The sequence below is a fragment of the Balaenoptera ricei genome, chromosome 10 (assembly GCF_028023285.1).
Source record: "Balaenoptera ricei isolate mBalRic1 chromosome 10, mBalRic1.hap2, whole genome shotgun sequence".
Taxonomy (NCBI): domain Eukaryota; kingdom Metazoa; phylum Chordata; class Mammalia; order Artiodactyla; family Balaenopteridae; genus Balaenoptera; species Balaenoptera ricei.
In genome coordinates, this window is record NC_082648.1 from 16,007,336 (window position 1) to 16,028,478 (window position 21,143).

The following is a 21,143-nucleotide window of genomic DNA, read 5'->3' on the forward strand; positions in this document are numbered from 1 at the left end:
ATGTTTTAATGCATAGAATACAAAGTATGTTATTTGTGCCTTTATGTAAACATACTCATTTTTGTAGCTTAAGGCTATAATTGATGCGTTTATAACAACATACTGGACATATGGTTGGCACTCAGTGGATGTTGATTAGACGTAAATTTGAACTACATTTATGCCAGCAGAATCCCAAAGGATTCCTCTGATTCTTTCACAGTTGATTTGGGGCATTGGTTCAATTCCAAGCCTTGAGTTATAAAAGATACAACATATGAGGTATAACATTAAGGCCTCTGTAGATCAAAGCTTTGATTCTGAGAATATCTTCTCCTCACCTGGTCGGCCACTAAGGTATTAAAACTAGGACTAACACAAGGTAAACATGTAAAGCAGTGTTCCCTTTGTGTTTGATTTAATTCTTTTTTTTTAATTAATTAATTAATTTTATTTTTGGCTGTGTTGGGTCTTTGTTGCTGCACCAGGCTTTCTCTAGTTGTGGCGAGTGGGGGCTACTCTTCGTTGTGGTGTGCAGGCTTCTCATTGTGGTGGCTTCTCTTGTTGCAGAGCACGGGCTCTAGGCACGTGGGCTCAGTAGCTGTGGCTCACGGGCTCTAGAGCGCAGCCTCAGTAGTTGTGGAGCACGGGCTTAGTTGCTCCACGGCATGTGGGATCTTCCCAGACCAGAGATTGAACCCATGTCCCCTGCACTGGCAGGCGGATTCTTAACCACTGCGACACCAGGGAAGTCCTTGATTTAATTCTTGATGCAGCATCTCCTCTCCCTAAGCCCCACCCACCAGACACACACATGCACGCACGCACACATACTTTAAGCATATAATGACTTTTGTGTGCTCTCCTGGCCTTTACTTCTTTTTTTCTTTCTTTCGTTTTAATTTTTTTAATTTTATTCTACTTCTTTTTAACCTAAGCCTGATTAGTGAGAAAAATTTTTATAGCAGTCAGTTATACCTTGAAAGTTTTCAATGTGTCGCTGTCTTTGCTTAGGTTTTCTTCTGAAAGCAGAGCCTGGGATGAGGACCTGGGCTCAGAAAGTTTATTTGGGAGCGATTACAGGAAGCAGAAGGGAGGGAGGGAGTGTGGAAAATGAGACAGGGAGGGAGAAAAGCCAGTAGAGGTTTCACTTCTGAGTTGGTCGCCACTGTGGGCGACCCTCAGGGGACCGTCTGAGGAAATGAGCTGAATGTTTCCGAATTTTCCGCGGAGAGGCGGAGAGGCCAGGGTATCTATCACTCCTTGGTCGGAGTTGCCCCAGGGTCCTTAATTCACCCACATTTCCAAACCGCCTTAGCTAATTGACCACGAACACTGGCAGACGTGGAGCTGAACCACAGTTTCTTGAAATCAGGTGGGCAGAGGGCATAAACATCTGCTACAGTCACCTCTCTTGGGGAGTTTACATTAGGCCTTATCTCTAACTGTAAGAGAAATATCCTCATGCTTTATCCACCTAACAGTTGCTGCTTTTATTCTTTCCAACAATTCAAGGAGCCAGGTAAAGCAGACGCTGTGCACATATCTTAGATGAGAATGTGGGGCTCATCCAATAAAATATATTTGTATTTCTATATTTTGTACATGTATTGTCTGGTTTGGTCCTTAAGCAAATGCTGTGCAAAATAGATGTAATTATTATCTCCATTTTATTTTCATTTTTATTACCTCCACTGCACAGATGAAGAAGAAACTCAGGTTCATAGAGGTTAAATGACTTGCCCAAGTGACATAGCCAATATGAAAAAGTCAACACCTAAATCAAGGACTTTTTTAATTCTAGGGCTTGTATACTTTCTATTCCACTTCACTGTCTGTGTGGTCATTAATTTGTACTTTCTGAAACTTGGAATCAAATCTAGATTCTCTTACTCAAAAATCTAAAATTGGGATTTCATAGTTCAGTCCTGGGTTTTGGCACCAAAATAATTAATTAGTTAATTAATTAATTAAAATTGGACTTTCAGATATCAGAAAACAAGTATAAAGGCCCCCAGTCATCCCGAATGGCTGGTAGATGGCTTATGCATTTATCTACTGCAGAATAGGACCAATATATGAAATAATAGTAAATACTGTGAATATTTCTGGAGCAGTTTATTGAGTGCCAGATTCCATTATAAGTGCTTTTACATGTACTTAAGCCACATAATAACCCTTTGACAAGGGTACTATTATTACTATGTTAAAAATGGAAAACTGAAGCACAGAGAGATTGCCCAGGGTTACATAGTGAATAAGCATTATGTATAGACTGCCATTAAACTTATTTATGTTTTAAACCGGCTTCTGCATGGGAGGGCCATGAGTAAATGGAGATTTTAGACTAGAATGGATAAACTTAAAGGGGCAAGGGAGGAGGGCAAATGAACCTCCCTGAGGAGAAGCTTGCACATTAAATGTTTTCATATTCTCATTCTCAGCGTAACAAAGAGCTACTGAGAATTATGGTGACAGCAAAGTGTGATTTTTTTTTAACAGAAGATCTGTTGACATCTATGAATTGTCATGAGTATGCTTTGAAAGATTTCAAGATAGTTTTTAAATACCCTGGTCATTTCATGATCACAATACTGCATTCCCAGAAATAGAGACAGTCAGGTGTGATACACCTCCTGATGTGCTGCAGTGGAAAGCACCCAGCAATACTTGTGAGGTTTGGAAAATCAAATGTGAATCTCAGCAAGCCTCAATATCCAACTAGGAGTTTATAGGAAATACAGGAAACAGAAGAGCAAACTAAGCAATACCACAGGAATTCAATTAACAAAATCTAGCGTCGGAGAAATTCTACAGAACAAGTGACCCATTCTCTTCAACAAATAAGTAGCAAGGGAATAAAGAGGGGGGTGTAGGGAAATCGTTATAGTTAAAAATATTTTTTAAGAAATTCCCTGGCAAAAAAAAAAAAAAAAAGAAAGAAATTCCCTGGCAATCCAGTGGTTAGGACTTGGCACTCTCACTGCTGGGGCCCCAGGTTCTAACCCAGGTCGGGGAACTAAGATCCCACAAACCTCGCGGTGCCACCACAAAAACATATATGTATATATATTTTAATATTTTTTAAAAGAATACATATTATTGATTTAAATAAGTAAGAATTTGCCTGTTATTTTTTTTTCATTTTCATTTCTTTTCTTTAGCAATGCATACTGAAGTATTTATAAATGAAATGATATGATGGCTGGTGTTTGCTTTCAAATAATCTCACAGGGATAGAAAATGGATGCTGTAGATGAAACCAAATTGGCCATGTATTGATAACTATTGAATTTGGGTGCTAGTGGGCTACTTTTGTTTATATTTGGAAATTGCCATTGTGTATGTCTGAGAAAGGTTAAAAGAAAATTCACAAAAATGCTAACAAAAGGGTAGCATAATAATCGGTCATTTTTTTCATCTTATCCTGTATTCTAATTTTTCTACTTTTTTTTTAATAAATTTATTTATTTTATTTTTGGCTGCGTTGGGTCTTTGTTGCTGCGCATGGGCTTTCTCTAGTTGTGGCGAGTGGCGGCTACTCCTTGTTGGGGTGTGTGGGTTTCTCACTGCAGTGGTTTCTCTTGTTGAGGAGCACGGGTTCTAGGCGCACGGGCTTCAGTAGTTGTGGCTTGCGGGCTCTAGAGCGCTGGCTCAGTAGTTGTGGCGCACGGGCTTAGTTGCTCTGCGGCATGTGGGATCTTCCCAGACCAGGGCTCAAACCCGTGTCTGCTGCATTGGCAGGAGGATTCTTAACCACTGCGCCACCAGGGAAGCCCTTTCTACTTTTATAATTATAAAAATTTATTATATCTTCAATTTGTACAGTAAAAAGTAACGACTTTCTTTGAGATGGAATATTGTTTTGTTTCAAAGAGAAGATTAGAAGAGAAACTAAATACATGAGTTAAAGATTATAATTAGGCAATGAGTTAAAGATTATAAGTAGCCAAAACAGATGACTATAATTGTTATCATAAACTAGAAATTTAAAATAAAGGTAGCTCTGTAACCATGCCTGATTTAGTTGAACCTCACTTTATACCGTTTGAATGTGGTCCCTTGCAACATCTTTTTTGGTTTAAAAAAGCCAATATTGGGGAATTCCCTTGGGGTCCAGTGGTTAGGACTCCACACTTCCACTGCAGGGAGCCCAGGTTTTATCCCTGATCTGGGGAACCAAAATCCTGCAAGCCGTGCAGCGTGGCCAAATAAATAAATAAGTAAATATTTAAAAGCCAATATAGTAGTCATTACTAGATAGTATAGTAAGATATGTGCTTAGTAAATAGTGATTTTTATTTGAGATGCAGTTATGTACTAAGGCAAGTATAAAATCAAAAAAGGCATTCTTATTTAAAAAAAATTATTCAAATTACTAAACACATTCTTAAAAATGTATGGCAAGAAATTTCTATATCCTGAAGGTAGAAACGAGATCAGATTAACTTTATCTTGACTGATCTCAAAAATCAACTGCTTCTTACACCCAGTTGACAGAATTGTTATTGTTGAGTGGTAGTGGCCAAAATTAATATTTTTTGTGCCTAATCCCCAAAACCTAACAGTAAATTTAGATAGCGCAGTATTTTAATTATCCAAGGTTTAGTAGTGGACATTAATCTGTAATATTTAAAATTGAAGAGTTGTTGGCACTTAAGAAGCTAATAGTCACATATCTATATTACTGACTCGTCTCTATTTTGAAACAGAAAATCTACTGCCAATTCCTTACTAAAGCCTTATGCTTCATTTTTTTTTTTCTTCAGAACCTTTTTTATTCTTCTTCTAACCACCAGAGAAGGTCAGCGTGAACCAAAACAAGCTGAAATAGCCTCAAAAGGCCCACCTCATTACACACAACAGGGCAAAACCTGAAGTGAAGCCTCATTTTTTTTCAGAGCAGACCCAGCATGTATTCTTACACATGTGTCCACTAAAGGCTGATCAACAAAGCACCACCACCACAAACATACAAACTCTGTTGGGGGCTCCCCCGTGTGTCATTCACGGAGTCCGCCTCTTCCCTCAGCCACAAGCAAGCCCTTCCTTGTTCTTTTGCGGGGGAAGGTCCTCAGTGCGTAGAGCGATAGACCATTTGTTTACTCTGGAACTTGGAAAGGGAGGTGACTCAACTTATTTCCTCCCCTGCATCTGAGATGCAATCCCTTCTCTGAATATCTGAACGGTGACCTGGGAGATAGGTGGTAGAGGGTCCCTCAACAAAGACTCTTCAGGACCAGCCTGTCAGGCTCCTTAAGTACTTAATCCTTTGTTTTTCAGAAACCTTTGCACCTGGGCTCTCAAGGGGCAAGCAGGCCCAAAGGAGCGGCCACAGGCCTGGGAGCGAGCGGCCTCTCTGAACAGTCACCGGGGAGGAGGAGGGGGGGGCAGGGAGGGGCGAGGTGGAGATGCAGGGGACAGAAATTAGCTGAAACACTCCATGCTGGTTCTGACTTGCTCCATCTCATGCAGGAAGCTGTAGAACTGAGGCAAGGTTAATTCTATGTATAAATTTTCCGTTTGATTTCCTTTCTTAACCACCAACTTTAATCGTAAAAACATACTTCCACTTTTTCCAGTTCGCTGCCCCCAGACGTCACTCCAAATGTCCACTCCATATCTATACGCTGGTTAATCATCAGAGTCTGACCTGTGGCCCGTCGAGCAAGGGTGGGAGCATTCTGTTTCCACTTTTCAGAAAAGTAGGTGGCTTTCTCTTCACTGAGACCCAAGAGTTATGAAATCAGCCTGGACCTGCTCAGCTGTGAGACTCTTCTTCAAGGCACCATTTGAAACCAGGAGGAGGCTCTTCACGATGCTTCTGAGGGGGCCGGGCCTGATTTGCTTGGTGGTGGCAAATTCAGAGAGCTGAGCCAGAAGCCTTTCCACCTCTTCTGGCTCAGTGAGGCAGTGGAAGAGCACTTCCTTCAGGGCTGAGAACTTCTGCGCGCCCAGCTGGTTCAGCTGCTGCGTGTAGCCGCCCACGGCCCCGGGCACGGGTCGGGTCCTGCGTGCAGTGCCGGCGGCCCATGGCATCCGCTCAGCCCCACGGACCCCCAGCTCCCACGCCTCCCCAGACTTCCTCCTTCACGCCACCCTTCATTTTTAAAATAGAAAATAGAACAGGGACTTCCCTGGTGGCACAGTGGTTAAGAATCCGCCTGCCAGTACAGGGGACACAGGTCCGAGCCCTGGTCCGGGAAGATCCCACATGCCGCGGAGCAACTAAGCCCGTGCGCCACAACTACTGAGCCTGTGCTCTAGAGCCCGCAAGCCACAACTGCTGAGCCCACGTGCCCTAGGGCCCACGTGCCGCAACTATCGAGCCCGCGTGCCGCAACTACCGAGCCAGCGTGCCGCAACTACTGAAGCCTGCCCACCTAGAGCCCGTGCTCCACAACAAGAGAAGCCACTGCAGTGAGAAGCCCGCGCACCGCAGCGAAGGGTAGCCCCCGCTCACAACTAGAGAAAGCCCATGCGCAGCAATGAAGACCCAACGCAGACAAATTAATTAATTAATTAATTAATTAAATTTTTAAAAAATCCTCTCTCATCTTTTCGGTAGTCTGGGGTTTCATTGCCTCTGAGGATTGCAAACCTACTTGTAGTTTGTTTATTTTTTTCCCCACGGTGGTTGAGTCTTGCCTCAGTACAGACTATAAAGAAGTAACCACTATTAAAATGTACTTGTTCTAAGCCTTAAACTTGGACTAAGTCAACTTTTTTGAAAGTTTTCTGCCATCCCTCTAGCAACTCCACACATGCACACACACATTTTTTTTTTAACCTTTGTTAGAGTAGGTCATATTCTCGGAAAAGTACACAGGTTTAACTGCGCAAATATGGCTAACACCGTAGCAAGGCCCTGAATTCTACTAACGTTCCAGAAACTCCCTTCCCAGTGATGGCTCCTCCCCAAACACCACTGCCTGACTTTTAAACTCTACATTAGCTTTGCCTGTTTTTGAACTTAGTAAAAGTATCATCATGTAGTATATACTATTTGGCTTTTTTTAACATTATGAGGTTCATCCATGTGGTTGTAAATTGCAGGATTTAACTCATTCTCTTAACTGTATGGCACGAAGGTCCATGTTTTTATTGAAAGCACTGCTGTGTTTCCTGACTTGTGCCTGTGATTTTAAAGATAATTGTATATTTGCAAGTCATTACCCCTTTTATTTGCCTTAGTGTACCTATATATTCTTGACAAAAAAAATAGTAATCTCATATTTAAAGATTTTAACGTTGTACTTGTATAAGCCACTAAATTCTTTAATGAAATACTCAGCCAGGTGTTAGGAGGACTGATGTTATGCCAGTGCTGCCTCTTTTCTTTCTGTCCCTGTTGACTTGTGTTACTACCCACCCATAATCATGCTGGAGGAGCCCAGAGGTAAAGGCAGAGACAGGCCCAGCAGGATAATGGGACTCAGGCCAACTGGTACAGTACAATGGCAGGACTTTCCAGGTTAGGAAAATTGAAAGTATATTGTGTTTCTTCACCCCTAGAATATTAGTAGAGTAACCTCTACCTCTCAATCTCTATTTGTCATGTGTTTCTGTAAGAAAGACAAGAATTTCCACCATCCTAAAATGTTCTTGTATTTAGTTGCCTCTGCAGCACCTTTAGTGTCCCCTTGAACTTTTCTACAAAAGAGGCTCAGTGTCAGCCTGGCAATGCCATCTCATTTCATTGCTGGGCTGCCACTGGGTCTGTTATCCTCATTTTACCCTCCCTGAAGCCTTCAAAGGCCCACTATTTAAATTTGCAGTTTTTGTGGTGCTTACAAATTAAAAGATGGCTAGAAGCAATTTTTCTTTTACTTTTTGGCAACGCCGCATGGCTTGCAGGATCTTAGTTCCCCGTCCCGGGATTGAACCTGCGTCCTCAGCAGTGATAGCGTGGAGTCCTAACCACTGGACTGCCAGGGAATTCCCTTTTTTTTTTTTTCTTTTCTTTCGTTTTCCAGGCAATTTTTCTTAAAGGAGATCAATATCCTTATTGATTCAGGTAAAAACAGTTTGCTGAAGCCAAGTCAGGAGGGTAATATTTACACAATATAAATGAGATTAAAATCTTTAGTCCTTTACCACTTTGCCTTTTTAAAATGTAATTCACTGTGAAATCTGCATAATAGACTCCCTAAATTATATAATATAGAGATGATAAAAAAATCTCCAGTGGTTTATTTCTGCTTTTTTAAAAAACGTAGTCCATTGTAAAACCTGCTTATGGACTTCCCTGGTGGCGCAGTGGTTAAGAATCCGCCTGCCAATGCAGGAGACACGGGTTTGAGCCCTGTGTCCCACATGCCGCTGAGCAACTAAGCCCGTGCGCCACAACTACTGAGCCTGCGAGCCACGACTACTGAAGCCCATGCGCTTAAAGCCCGTGCTCCTCAACAAGAGAAGACACCGCAATAAGAAGCCCGCGCACCGCAGCAAAGAGTAGCCTCCCACTCAACGCAATTAGAGAAAGCTCATGCGCAGCAACGAAGACCCAATGCAGCCATAAATTAATTAATTATTTTAAAAACCTTATAAGGAGATATCTTAAATTCAAAAAGCAGTTATTCCAAATGGCCCAAATTCTAACACTCATTTTAATTTTTAAAGGTAATTTTCATTGCCTAAGTTTTTAAGCAATTGTAAGCTAGTTGCAGAATATAGAAAATAGAGAACCTCTGGGAACTTGAGTATTGCTGCTTTTTTTTTTTTTTAACTGTTAAGATGATTTTCAGTAACCTCTCATCTACATTCAGTACCCTCTTTTCTTATCCCAAAACTATTGCTGTTGTTAAACTAACATTTCCCAGGGGAGCTTTGCTTAGAGCAGTTCAAGTCAAGAAATCTATGGTCAAGGGAAGTTCTTAGACAAGAGTTACTAATTCATTTTACAACAGCATTCAGTAAACATTTGTTGGTTGTGTCATGTGTGCCAATACCACGCTAGATACTGGTGACAAAATAGTGATCAAATATAGTTCCTGTCCTTAGTTTATCAATTTGACCTCATACCACTCTCTGAAATGTCTGAATAGTACCTACACTATCAAGTACGAAAGTTTTCTCTATGATTTGAGGGTTTGGGGGTAGTTTTTTTTCCCCGAAGGAGAAAAGTATAGGTGGGTAGTACCTCTATTGAGTCTCTAGGAGCAAAATTCACTAGATTAGTTAGCTGAATTAGCTTCATTACATTACTGTAAATTTGTTCTAAGTGAAGTCATGTCAGGCTTCTGGTGTTATTGAAAATCCAACATGCTAAAATACAACCTATTTAGTATTTTTATTCCTGGACAAATTTTAATCACGTCAGATAAGAAAGTGCTTTATTTATGCCTCTTCTGCATTTTAAAAAATCACTTTCAAGAAAAATTTAACATATTACTATGAATAAAATAACACATTTTCTCAAAATAAAACTCTTTAGATATTAGAATCAACTGAATATTTTGATGTCATGAATGAATAAATAATAAATAGTTCAGGTGGGTTTGTTTGGGTTTTTTTGGTTGTTTAGGGTTTTTTTGGGTTTTTTTTTTTTAGTAATTTTGAGTATAGCAGCAGCACAATAATAAATCAGTTCCTCAGTAAATTTTTCTTAAATTGAGCAAAAAAGAGAGGAAAAAAATAAAGGAAAATGAGTTATAAAATTTTTTATGTTTTCCGTTGTAAACTACAGGATTGATAACACAACAGCACATTTTCTCCATTAAAGTAATTAAAGCTCTGATTTCAGGAACTGGAACGAGCATGGAGAGAATATGATAGGTTAGAATACGATGTAACTCTCACCAGGAACCAGATGCAAGAGCAGCTAGATCGCCTTGGTGAAATTCAGGTACAGAATTATAATATTTTTACATTGTTTTAACTGGCTTTGACTGGTACTGTACAGCCCATCTTGTTAGCTTCATGCACACCCTAAACAGTTTTTGCATTATTGGCTACCTAACATCTGGGTTTCAATACTTTCAATGATAGGAATCTTACGATCTCACAAAGTAGCCCATCCCTCACTGTTTAAAAGTTCTTTATCCAATTGGACACATGGTGAGCCCTAGAGTGTTCTGTGCTCCTAGCTAACTATGTCACTTAGCACTGAAGTGTCAAATTATCTTATCCATTCTTTATTAAATCCCTCTCATTTATCAAACCGTTATTTAGCCTATTGTCTTGACTGCTATTTTATTAGAATAGATGAAGATGCAGCACCATTTGGCATAAAGAATCCAGTTTTGTGAATAGGCAGATATGGAATCAAGTTCCAGGTGTTTGTTTTCTTATCTATAAAGTTGAAATAACAATACCTGTCTTAAAGCATTGCCCTGAGGAATGGAAATAATACATATTTAAGAAAATAATAAAAGTCACTTTATGCTTGTGACCCTATGTAAATTTGGTCATCTGCATTGGAAGCCCAGTAGACGCAACAAATCAATACAACAAATAAAGAGTAAGGCTGACTCATAGAATGTCAACTGTCTTCTATGCGTGCTGTCCAAAATAGTAACCACAACCACGTGTAGCTGTTGGGCACTTACAATGTTGCTAGTGTGACTGAGGAACTGAATTTTTAATTATCTAAATTTAAGTAGCCATGTGTGGTTGTGACTTCTGTACTTAACACTGACGTTACTAAATACAATAGAAAAAAATGGTAAACATCTAAAATACAACCAAGGGATCAACAAACTTTTTCTGTGAAAGGCCAGATATTAAATATTTTAGATGTTGCAGGTGTATACGCTCTGTCACAAAACCTTTGGTGTTTGGGGGTTTTTAATAACCCCTTAAGATTATAAAATTTATTTTTAGCTCACAGGCCATAAAAAAGAAGCCATGGGCCAAAGCAGTTTGCCAATCCTGACTTAACCTAACAAAAAAAGTTCATCATGAAAATTTAATTACTACATTATAGGACATAAGAGAAGACCTGAATAAATGGAGTGGTATAATTGCTATACCATGTTCATGGATGGCCTGATTTAACGTTATCACGATGGAAATTCTTCCCATAAGCACAATTCCATTCCAACCAAATTTCCAGAAAAAATTAACAAAATGATTCTGTATTTTTAGGATATAATAAAGACCACAGTAGTTAGACATTTTTTGAAAAAATACAGAACTAGGAAACACACCTTATGAGAAGTAGCATTGCACATGTAACCTTAGGCCAGTTACATAACAGCTTTGTACCTCAGTTTCCACAGCTATAAAATGAAAATAATAATAATACCTACCCCTGTTGGGTTATTATCATGGTTAAATGTGTTGATTTTCTTTGAAGCACTTAGAATAGAACCAGGCAAATAAAACAGACTATATATATAAGTGTTTGTTAAATACATAAGTAAACAATGAAGACAATATAGAAAACTTGAAAAATGACATACTAGGAAGAAGTGAAGTATCTTTGACCTCTAAAAATTCAACAAGTCACTGTCTAGATTTGCAAAGAACTTTTTAATTTGGAGAAACAATGCATTAGAAAAATAGACAAAGAACATGAGTAGTTTTAATTAATGGAAAATTTAACTCACATTGCTAACAAGTGTTTGAAAAGTTGGTCAGTGTAACTAGTAACCAGAGGAAGTGCAAAATAAAACAAAAATGAGATTTTCATTGTACACCTTTCAGATAGACAAAAATATGTATATTTTTTAAATTAGTGCAAAAGTAATACATATTCTATATGTGCAATTATCTGATTTTTATAGTTTATATTCCCTCTCTATAAGTCTTTATCAGTATTCACATCTCAGGGCTGACATAATTGTTACAGTTATCATACTTATTTACCTATTTCTTTTATAGTTATATTCCTAAAAATGATATTTATCATTTTTCTATTTATCAATAAGAGTCATTAGAGTTTTACTAGAATCTTACCAAGATGATCTTATTTTGGCTTCAGTTAGAGTATTTAGCCTAAGGGACATGAAATGGGGTAGTAAAGAAATAACTTTAGGATAGAGTAAAAATGGCAATAATCAATTTTGGAAGGTTGCCTATCTCCACTTCATTTAGTTGTTTTTCTGGGGTTTTTTCTTGTTCCTTCATCTGGTACATAGCCCTCTGCCTTTTCATCTTCTCTATCTTTCTGTAACTGTGGTTTTTGGTCCACAGGCTGCAGGATTATAGTTTTTCTTGCTTCTCCAATAATCAATTTTGAAAACTGAAAATTTGTCCTGCAAATACATTTAACTCTATCAGTAAGAACTCTTCAAATTGCCCTTTCTTTTTTTCTTTTTTGGCATGTCTCTATGTTCTAGAACTTAAGAGGCTAAAATACTTTCCTTTTTTTCCCCTAAAAATGTTTTGTTTAATTTGGGATTTGTGAGTTTCTGATCTGTTGTGTTTTTGTTTTGTTTTGTTGGTTTTGGTTTGGGGGAGGATTCCACATTTTTAGCCCCATCTAATCAGTATTCCTTCCTGGGATTGTAAATAATGCAACACAGTGCGTATTGAAAAGAGGTGAAATAGTGTGTGTAGGTCTGAAATATTAAATTTTTCTGTTTCTCTGCTTTTTTCTTTTATCTTTGCCATTGACTTTGCAAAATTGAGAAGGTCACACAGATCATATTAAATATCCTCAAAACTTAATCCACTGTAATTCTCATTTTTTAAGTATATAATTAGTGGAATTTATAACTGTATTTAATGATTTTTTCCCCCCTGTATGTGGTCTGTCCATTTTTACTGATAGACTGAATCAGCAGGAATTCAGCGTGCACAACTTCAGAAAGAACTCTGGAGAATTCAGGATGTCATGGAAGGACTGAGTAAACACAAACAGCAGAGAGGCACTGCAGAAACAGGTACATTAGCTTCATCTTTTATTCTGCACTAATTGACCATAATAATATATCTAAATGGAATAACACATAGAATTGGGTTTCTCTTGTTATTTTAATGGATTTTTGACATTAGAAAACAGGCACTTTGTAATATTGAATCAGTACCCAAGTTTATATGTAATATAGAAAGCAAAAGTTTTACCAACCACACTCACACAAAAATGAATCATTGTTTTGTGTCTAAAATTATAAACGCACACAGTGTTTTGGGTTTGGGAGTTTTTTCCCCACAACAGAAAATGTAGTTTTTCATCAATATGTTTTTTTCTCCTTAACAATACAATACAATAACAGCTGTGTAAGAATCATTGTATAGATGAACTATAATTTATCCATTTCAGTGTTGATGAACAATGTAGGTTGCTTCCAGGTTGTTGGGTGGGTGGGTGGGTGGGTTTTTTTGTTTTTCTTTCGTAAGCCATGATGTAACGAACATTACTGTGTACATAATAAACACACCTGCTAGTACTTATGGGTTCTAGGAAATGAGAAATAAGTGCACATTTTTCATTTTGATACGCACAGCCAAATTGCTCTCCTAAAAGATTACATCAAATCATACTTAAACCAGTAGTATTTGAGAAAACCCATTTCCCCATACTCTTGTTTATATTAGATATTTCAGTTTGTATTTTTTAATGTATTGGGGTTTTTTAAATGTATTTTATTGAAGTGTGGTTGATTTACAATGTGTTAATTTCTACTGTATAACAATGTAATGGGTTTTAAATTCAGAAAACATTAATAAATGAGGGGTTAGAAACTGAAGGCTTTGTTTAAAATAAATGAAATTGTTCCTTTTTTTTGTAGATTTAGGAAGATATGTTTAGTGTACGTAGTTATATTTTACAATTTTTTTAATAGGTATGATAGGATCAAAGCCTTTCTCAACAGTTAAGTACAAAAATGAGGTAAGTTTGGACTGTTTCTCTAACTATAAATTATTTTATAATTAAAACATGAATTAGAGTTTTCTCTACTCATAACAAAAATGTTTTCTAAATATGTTTGAGTTACTGTTTTGATGTTGAAATTTTGCTGGTTCAGTAATTTGGTTCTTCTAACAAATGTGATCTTCTTCCCTTTTCTTAATGGAAAAAAAAATTGAATCACTACTTCTCATCTATGTTAGAACTTTAACATTGTCATACTTTTTCTAATCTAAGTAATTTGAGTATTTATTTATCATTGTTTGGTATGATAAGTTGGCTGTGTATCATGCATACCATAAAGAAATGACAACTACAAAGAGATACTGTCAACCTAGTTGAAAGCATCTGTGGTCTTGAATTTTGTATAAAAGCCAATCAAAAAGAAATGGTTTTTTTTTTCTCTTAAAAATTAGCAAAACAATATGGAGTGAGATTTTTTTAAATTAATTCTTTCCTTTTATTTTTAAAATGAAATAGAGTAGTTTCATACATTTGTTTTGATGTTGAGCTTTAGAGTAAAGCTAACCTGTGTGTTACAGAAAAAATTAAATGCAGTCAAATTTAAAGCCCAGTTATTGGCTATCATAAACATTTTTTGGTTTTACTTTTTAATATGAGACCTCTTGGCTTGGCAGTGTCCCTTTAATTATCTTAAAGTGAATGTAAGTTAACTTACCATTGCAAAGAATTTCGATATACTTAATTCAATATGCTTATCTAAATAAGGTGACTATTCTACAATCTTTAGGAAGAGGAAGTAGTCCCACCTCGTCCTCCACTTCCTCGGTCCTATGACTTTACAGACCAGCCTCCCATAATCCCCCCTCTGCCCAGTGATAGCAGCTCCTTGCTCTGTTATAGCAGGGGCCCAGTCCATCTGCCCGAAGAAAAGAAGATTCACCAAGTTCAAGGATATCCAAGAAATGGATCTCACTGTGTAAGTGGCTGCAATAGCCACAGAATAATCAATCGTACATGCCCTCATTTTTCAAACTTAATTTATTTTAGACTCAAAACTTTTTTTTATTATAACACCACTTTTAGCCAGCACTTTTTTGTTCATATATAACATTATCATTTGTTTTTCCTGTTTTAGTTTTACCATTCTTATTTTGTAATATTTTCACAATTTTAATAAAATTTCATAGTTTCTGCTTTTCATGAATATTTTCATAAAGTGGTTACTTTATGTGCCTGTGTTTAAGGAGCCATATTTTAAATATACCATTTCAGGATATTAGAAGCAAAATGATATCTTTAGATCAGAAAGATGCAAGGAAAAGAAGATTCTTACCAGGAATGATCAAAAGGTTGGGATGTGGGCAGTTCAGTCTAGGAAAACTGCTAAGAGAATGTGGACATTGCCAAGGAGAGACATTACCCATGGAAACTGGAAAAAAGGAGTCTGGGGATTAAACAAATAAATGTAAAATGTAATAAGCAAGGAGAAGAGAACAAGGAGAAAAGGAATAGGGCTAATTGAGTTAATATGATATAATTATTTTTAGACTTTAGTTTTAGTATGATAAAAATGTTCTGATGACTTTGTCCCTAAGAGGAATATTCTTAATTTTAAAATCAAAAGATATGCTGGTTAAACATCTTTTTTAAAGTCTTTTTTTCTACCCTAATTGTAACATATATATTAATTGTGTTATACCCAAGATAGCTGACTGAGGCTTTTAATTGTTAGAGTGTGAGTGTTTAGAGATAAACATTTTAAAAGAGACTTTTGCCTTTTTGTGTGTGTTTGTGTGTGATTACATATCTTTCTTTCAAGGGTCCAGATTATAGACTCTACAAGAGTGAACCAGAGTTAACAACAGTGGCAGAAGTTGATGAGTCTAATGGAGAAGAAAAATCAGAATCTGTTTCAGAAATGGAAACTTCTGTTAAAGGTCAGCGTTTGAGATATGTTTTATCTGCTGCGTTTTTCAGACACCTTAGAAATAAATTTAGTTAATATGTTGACACAGTACATATACAAGTCCACAGTCCCTTATCTGAAACCTTTGGAATCTGATGCGTTTCTGAATTTAGAAGTTTCAGATATTGGGAAGATAACATGACCCATAAACCACATATCAACATGTCATCTCTCTCTGCTTAGACAAATGTGGCAAAATGTGGGATTTTTCAGAAAAGTAATTTCTGATCATAACCTGCTAGTCAATTTTTTTTTTATAATCTGCTAAAGGGTCATAAAGTAAAGCTTGAAAAATAGTAAGTGGTAATATTCACATAGCTTTTTCCATAACTGGAATATTCTTCTAGGTTTTCTAACGCTGGGTTTTGTGTTGTTGTTGTTTTGGGGTTTTTTTTAATTAGAAAAATACTGCCATCTTGAAAACTTAATATTTATACACCTTTCTCATTCTCATCCAAATCATATCTTTTTCTCATTGAAAGTCTTTGTTAACTTTATCTTTTCATACACAGATGTAAGTGAAACAGTCATAGTCTTCGTCCTTACCATATTCGTGCATATAATTATAAATATGCAGGAAATATCAGACTGCAAACAAAAGTAAATGTTTTTGGCAAATAGGTTACTAAATACCTGGCCAATCCTCCACAGACTATAAACACTGGTTCATATCATTTTAAATATTTTTGAGACGCTTCAACAAGTTGCGGAAAAGTAAAGAGAGGGATGTTCAGGCCAAAAATTATATGAAGGGTAGTGCATTAGTCTGCTCAGGCCGCCATAACAAAATACCATAGACTGAGTGGTTTAAACAACAGAAGTTTATTCTCACAGTTCTTGAGGCTAGAAGTCCCAGACCAAGTTCTGAGAGGGTTTGGTTTCGGGTGAGGACTCTTTTCCTGGCTTGTAGATGCTGCCTCCCTCACATGGCCTTTCCTCTGAGTGCCTGTAAATTCTCTGGTATCTCATTTTATAAGGACACTAATCTTTGGGGGCTAGGGCCCCACCCTTATGACCTCATTTAACCTTAATGACCTCCTTTTAATCCCCATCTCCAAATATAATCACATCAAGGGTTAGGGCTTCAACAGGAATTTTAGGAGGACCAATTCAGTCCATAGCAAGAGGCATCCAGGAAGTTAAGTGGAGCATGAAAGCCAGCTTTCACCTTGTGACAGGACAAAGCTCAGAGCATGAACAAATTAGGAGTCTGCTAGGAGACCCCCTCAAATAAAGCTGGGGCCCTCTGAGGGCTATACTCTCAGTGAAAACTGATTAATTCAATTTCATCAAAATTTAAAACTTTTGCCTATCAGAATGGAAGAAAATATTATCAGTACATATACCTTACAAAATCCTTGTATCCAGAATATATAAATAACTCTTGCAAATCAGTAATAAAGATAAACAACCCAATAAAAAAGTAAGCAACAGCCTTGGAGAGTTAACAAATCAGGTATATACAAATGGCCAATAAGCACATGGAAAAGCTTACAACTTATTAATCATAAAAGAAATGCAGTTTCAATGCAAATAAAAATCACATTTCACACCTTCTAGAATGGCTCAACTTGAAAGACTGACTACCTAGTGTTGGTTAGGATGTGGAACAATTGGAATTCACACACGTTTCTGAGGTGGTATAGGATGGAACAATAGTTTGGCAGTTTCTCATATAGTTAAACATGCAGTCATCATAGCCAGGAATCCTATATATTTACCTAAGAAAAATGAAAACATAATCCCTCAAAAGACTTATACAAGGGTTGTTATAGCAGCTTTAATTCATAATAGACAAAAACTGGAAGCAGTCATATGTCTGTCAACAGAGTATGGCTAAACAGGTTGTAATACTGCTCAGCAAAAAACTGATAGATGTATTTACTCATAAGAACTATATCATCTGAAATATGTTCTCTAATATGGCTTGAATTCTTCCTGGAAGTTTTTCCTCTTTTAAATTTTGGGTTTTTTTTTTTTTTTAAGTATATAATCATAAGCTCTCATCTAAATAAATTGTCTGAAGTGTACAGATCGATTACAGTGTAATTTATTTTGTACCACATGACTTAAAGTCGGGCTTTTAAAAATGGACCACTGACTGGCATAGTAGAAGCCTTTTCTTTATTTGAACTGTAAAAATTACTTGTAATACATCAGTCCAGCTCTTCACATTCTCAAATATACAACTCTAATAAACACAGAGTTCATAAACAATATTAAAACTTCATTAAGCTGCAGATTGTTTGGTTCATAACCTAAAGGGGCCCTGAATGATTGACCACCATCTGTCTTTGGGGGGAAAATAAGATTTCATTTTTCTACTTAGTTAATGTAACTTTAATGAGCCCAAAGAGAATGATTTTTTTTTTTTCAGCAAACTATTGAGATTTCATTAATTTCTTATTTTACTTGTGTCCTCAGTGGACAATACTATATATATTCTGCTTACACAAGATGACTATGGTACAGATGAATACATTTTATGTGAACTGATCATTAGCTTTTATTGTTGTGTTAATGATTTTGTGTGTGTGTATTGTTTGTTTTCTAATTATAAAAGTAGTGTGTGTTCATTTTAGAAATTTTCAAAAATGCAAAAGTGAAAGTAACTTCAATTACCTGTAGTCAACTATTGTTAACATTGTTAGTGGATTCTTTATTGAGGTGGTGCAGTGTGATTGAAAGAGACCAAATGGGAATTAAGGACATTTAGGTAAATCACTTAACCCTTCTGGCCATAACTTTCCTCATCTCTGTGAGAGGATTAGATTAAGGTACTTTTAACCTCCGAAAATATTGTAAATACTTCATGAAGAAGCAGAGCAACAAGGGAAAACGGGCCAAAGCAGAAGCTCTAGCCATGCTGCTGCTAAGCTATATGGACTTAAGGAAGTCAGTTAACCCAGATTCTGCACTTCATTTACCTTCTTTTTTTACAGGGTTGTTGTGAAGAGATATGATACACTGCGTATCACTAAATTTTATAATTTTTTTAATGTCATCTGTTATCATCAGTAGAACTTTATTTCTAAAGCTAACCCTAAATTTGTCTGGTCAGTATCATTGCGGGCTTATTAGGTAAAATAAGTAACAAGGCTATTACATTTCCCTGTCTCTTTTCAAACGATAAATTTGCCTTCTGATTTCAAAAGCCTCAGAAATTGAATATGTCCAAAGAAAGCAATGCCATGTGAAGATGTTTTGTAGAACTTAATGCTGTTTTTATTTTTAGGTTCCCACTTTCCTGTTGGAGTAGTCCCTCCAAGAACAAAATCACCAACACCCGAATCTTCGACAATAGCCTCATATGTAACTTTAAGGAAAACTAAGAAGATGATGGATTCAAGAATGGTATTTAATTATACATTAATTTCCAGAAGGATTCTCAACCTATTTATTGCCACCTTGTATATGCTTTAATTTTTAGAGGTTTTTTTCAAAACTTTTTTTTTTTGGGCCACACCACACGGCTTGCGGGATCCTTCCCCGACCAGGGATCGAACCTGTGCCCCCTGCAGTGGAAGTGCGGGGTCCTAACCACTAGACCTCCAGGGAATTCCCATCAAAAATTTTTTTTACATACTCTTAAGAAAAATTTAGTAATCTTAATTTTTTTAATTACATTCAGGGAATTAGCACCTCAGAGGACAGGCCTAATCTAGGTCTTCTTTGCTCAGACTCCACATGAGGTCTTTGGGGCACAATTTGTGGAATCTGTTCTCAGATAGCTGCCCTGTGTTACCCCTCTTGACACCTCTAAAAATTTCCTTAGGAGAGTGATAGACATGTGCTGTGGTCACCCAAGCTAGTGGACTTCCAAGCCAGCCTGAGTTTGCAGGGCCTTTCCTCTGCAGTAGACTTGGAGTTTGCCAATCCTCTGGTTACAATGAGCAATGTGAATTGAGAATGAGAAGCAAATCCTGTACTTCACACTTTCATCTGAGATCCATTTAATTCAGACTGGCTTTTAACCAGTCTAATCTTGGTCTTCTTGGGAAGATTCTCAAAGGACTTAACTCCCTTTCCCCAAGTACTCTCTAGAAATTTAGGCTGCAAAAGAAATTTTACTTTTCATCTTTATAAATTCTATTTATTTGGTATGAGATAACTTAAAACTATAAGAAAAAACTGAAAGGTACAACAAATGATAAGATTTATGATTATTCTTGAAAGATATTAAAGTATGGTACAAAGTATATGCCAGAAATTCTGACAAATTTATGTATATAAGAAATATAATGGTCCTGTAATACTGTTGTTCATAGTTAGGCATTTTCTAGATTAAAAGGGTGTGTTTTCTTTGGAAATTATAATGTGAAATAAGGCAACAGAAAAAAAACTTTAAAAATGCATGTTGAGATCAAACAGAAAGATATTAGTGGATTTATATTCTGTAACTATCTTTTTTAAAAAATAACTATCTTAAATACTAGAAGAAAGACTTCTACATAACCAAATACTGGGGGGAAAGTATAGAAGACTAGTTACCTAATACTGTACCGGAAAGTCCTTTATAAGCAATACAGATACCAGAAGAAAATACTTACAATATAACAGACAAGTTTCATAATATTTGAGGAATTAATACAAATCAGTTATTTTTAGGGCTTTTTAAAATGGAAACTATGTAACAGTAATTCACAAAAATATGAAAATTGCTCAACCCTGATAATCATTTTTAAAGTGCTAACTAAAACCCCAGTGAGATACTCTTCTCCAGTTATACTGGCAAAAAGATCTAAAAATTAATAATATCTGGCATTTTAAAAGAATAAATAGATTTGTACAATACGATAACTTGGAAAAGGAAGTTTCAGTGAGACAACACTTTTGCACAAACACAGGAAAACCAGGAAGAATACATGTTTGTTGTTACTAAAAATGAAAGAGTGCTAAAGTAGCCAACTTCCCAATCAGTATCTAGAATTTACCTTTATTTAAAAAATTTTTTTCACAAAAGCAAATGCTTTGTTTCACAAATGAGAAGCATCATTTCTGCACTCTAAGGCTTTTCATTTTTCATTTTCCTTTCAGTTTCTACTTGAGCTCTTCAAGATATTCTATACAATAGAAAACAGTTCTAGATCTGTAGCTACTGCCCTGCAGACACATTTTAGATTGCAGTGGAGAGAAGAGGATCTTGGCCATTATCCTGACATACTGCTTAGTCACGGAAATACTTACCTCTGCCCTGGCTTCTTTCCAAAACACCAGCAACTCCACCAATGTCTCAGTCAGTTCCCAGCAGTTCAGTCCAGAGGACACAAAGAAACCTATGCATTCTATTCTATAGATCTTAGAATATGTTTAATCTCTAAAATTTCTATTATATAAAATAAGCTAAAATTTCCTTTTGACAGTTATTGATATACTTATTTTGGATCTCATACCAATATTGTTTTATATCTTTAGTAAGAAAGTGAGAAGTAAGAA

General features: G+C 36.6%; 1 protein-coding gene and 1 pseudogene across 9 annotated transcripts in view; one reads left to right on the top strand and one right to left on the bottom strand.

Annotated features, from left to right (window-relative positions):
* Nucleotides 1–21,143, top strand: part of PLEKHA5 (pleckstrin homology domain containing A5) — a 237,264-nt gene that overhangs the window by 206,322 nt on the left and 9,799 nt on the right. For 8 of the 9 annotated variants that reach the window (XM_059935390.1, XM_059935392.1, XM_059935391.1 and 5 more), the window contains 5 exons: nucleotides 9,725–9,826; nucleotides 12,698–12,809; nucleotides 13,713–13,759; nucleotides 15,561–15,678; nucleotides 18,943–19,061. In XM_059935390.1, the coding sequence (XP_059791373.1) occupies nucleotides 9,725–9,826; nucleotides 12,698–12,809; nucleotides 13,713–13,759; nucleotides 15,561–15,678; nucleotides 18,943–19,061 (498 nt within the window). Of the gene's footprint in view, nucleotides 1–9,724; nucleotides 9,827–12,697; nucleotides 12,810–13,712; nucleotides 13,760–14,528; nucleotides 14,718–15,560; nucleotides 15,679–18,942; nucleotides 19,062–21,143 lie in introns of all 9 variants that reach the window. The other variant, XM_059935403.1, reaches the window with a different exon arrangement.
* LOC132372444 (COMM domain-containing protein 7-like) lies at nucleotides 5,402–6,013 on the bottom strand (annotated as a pseudogene).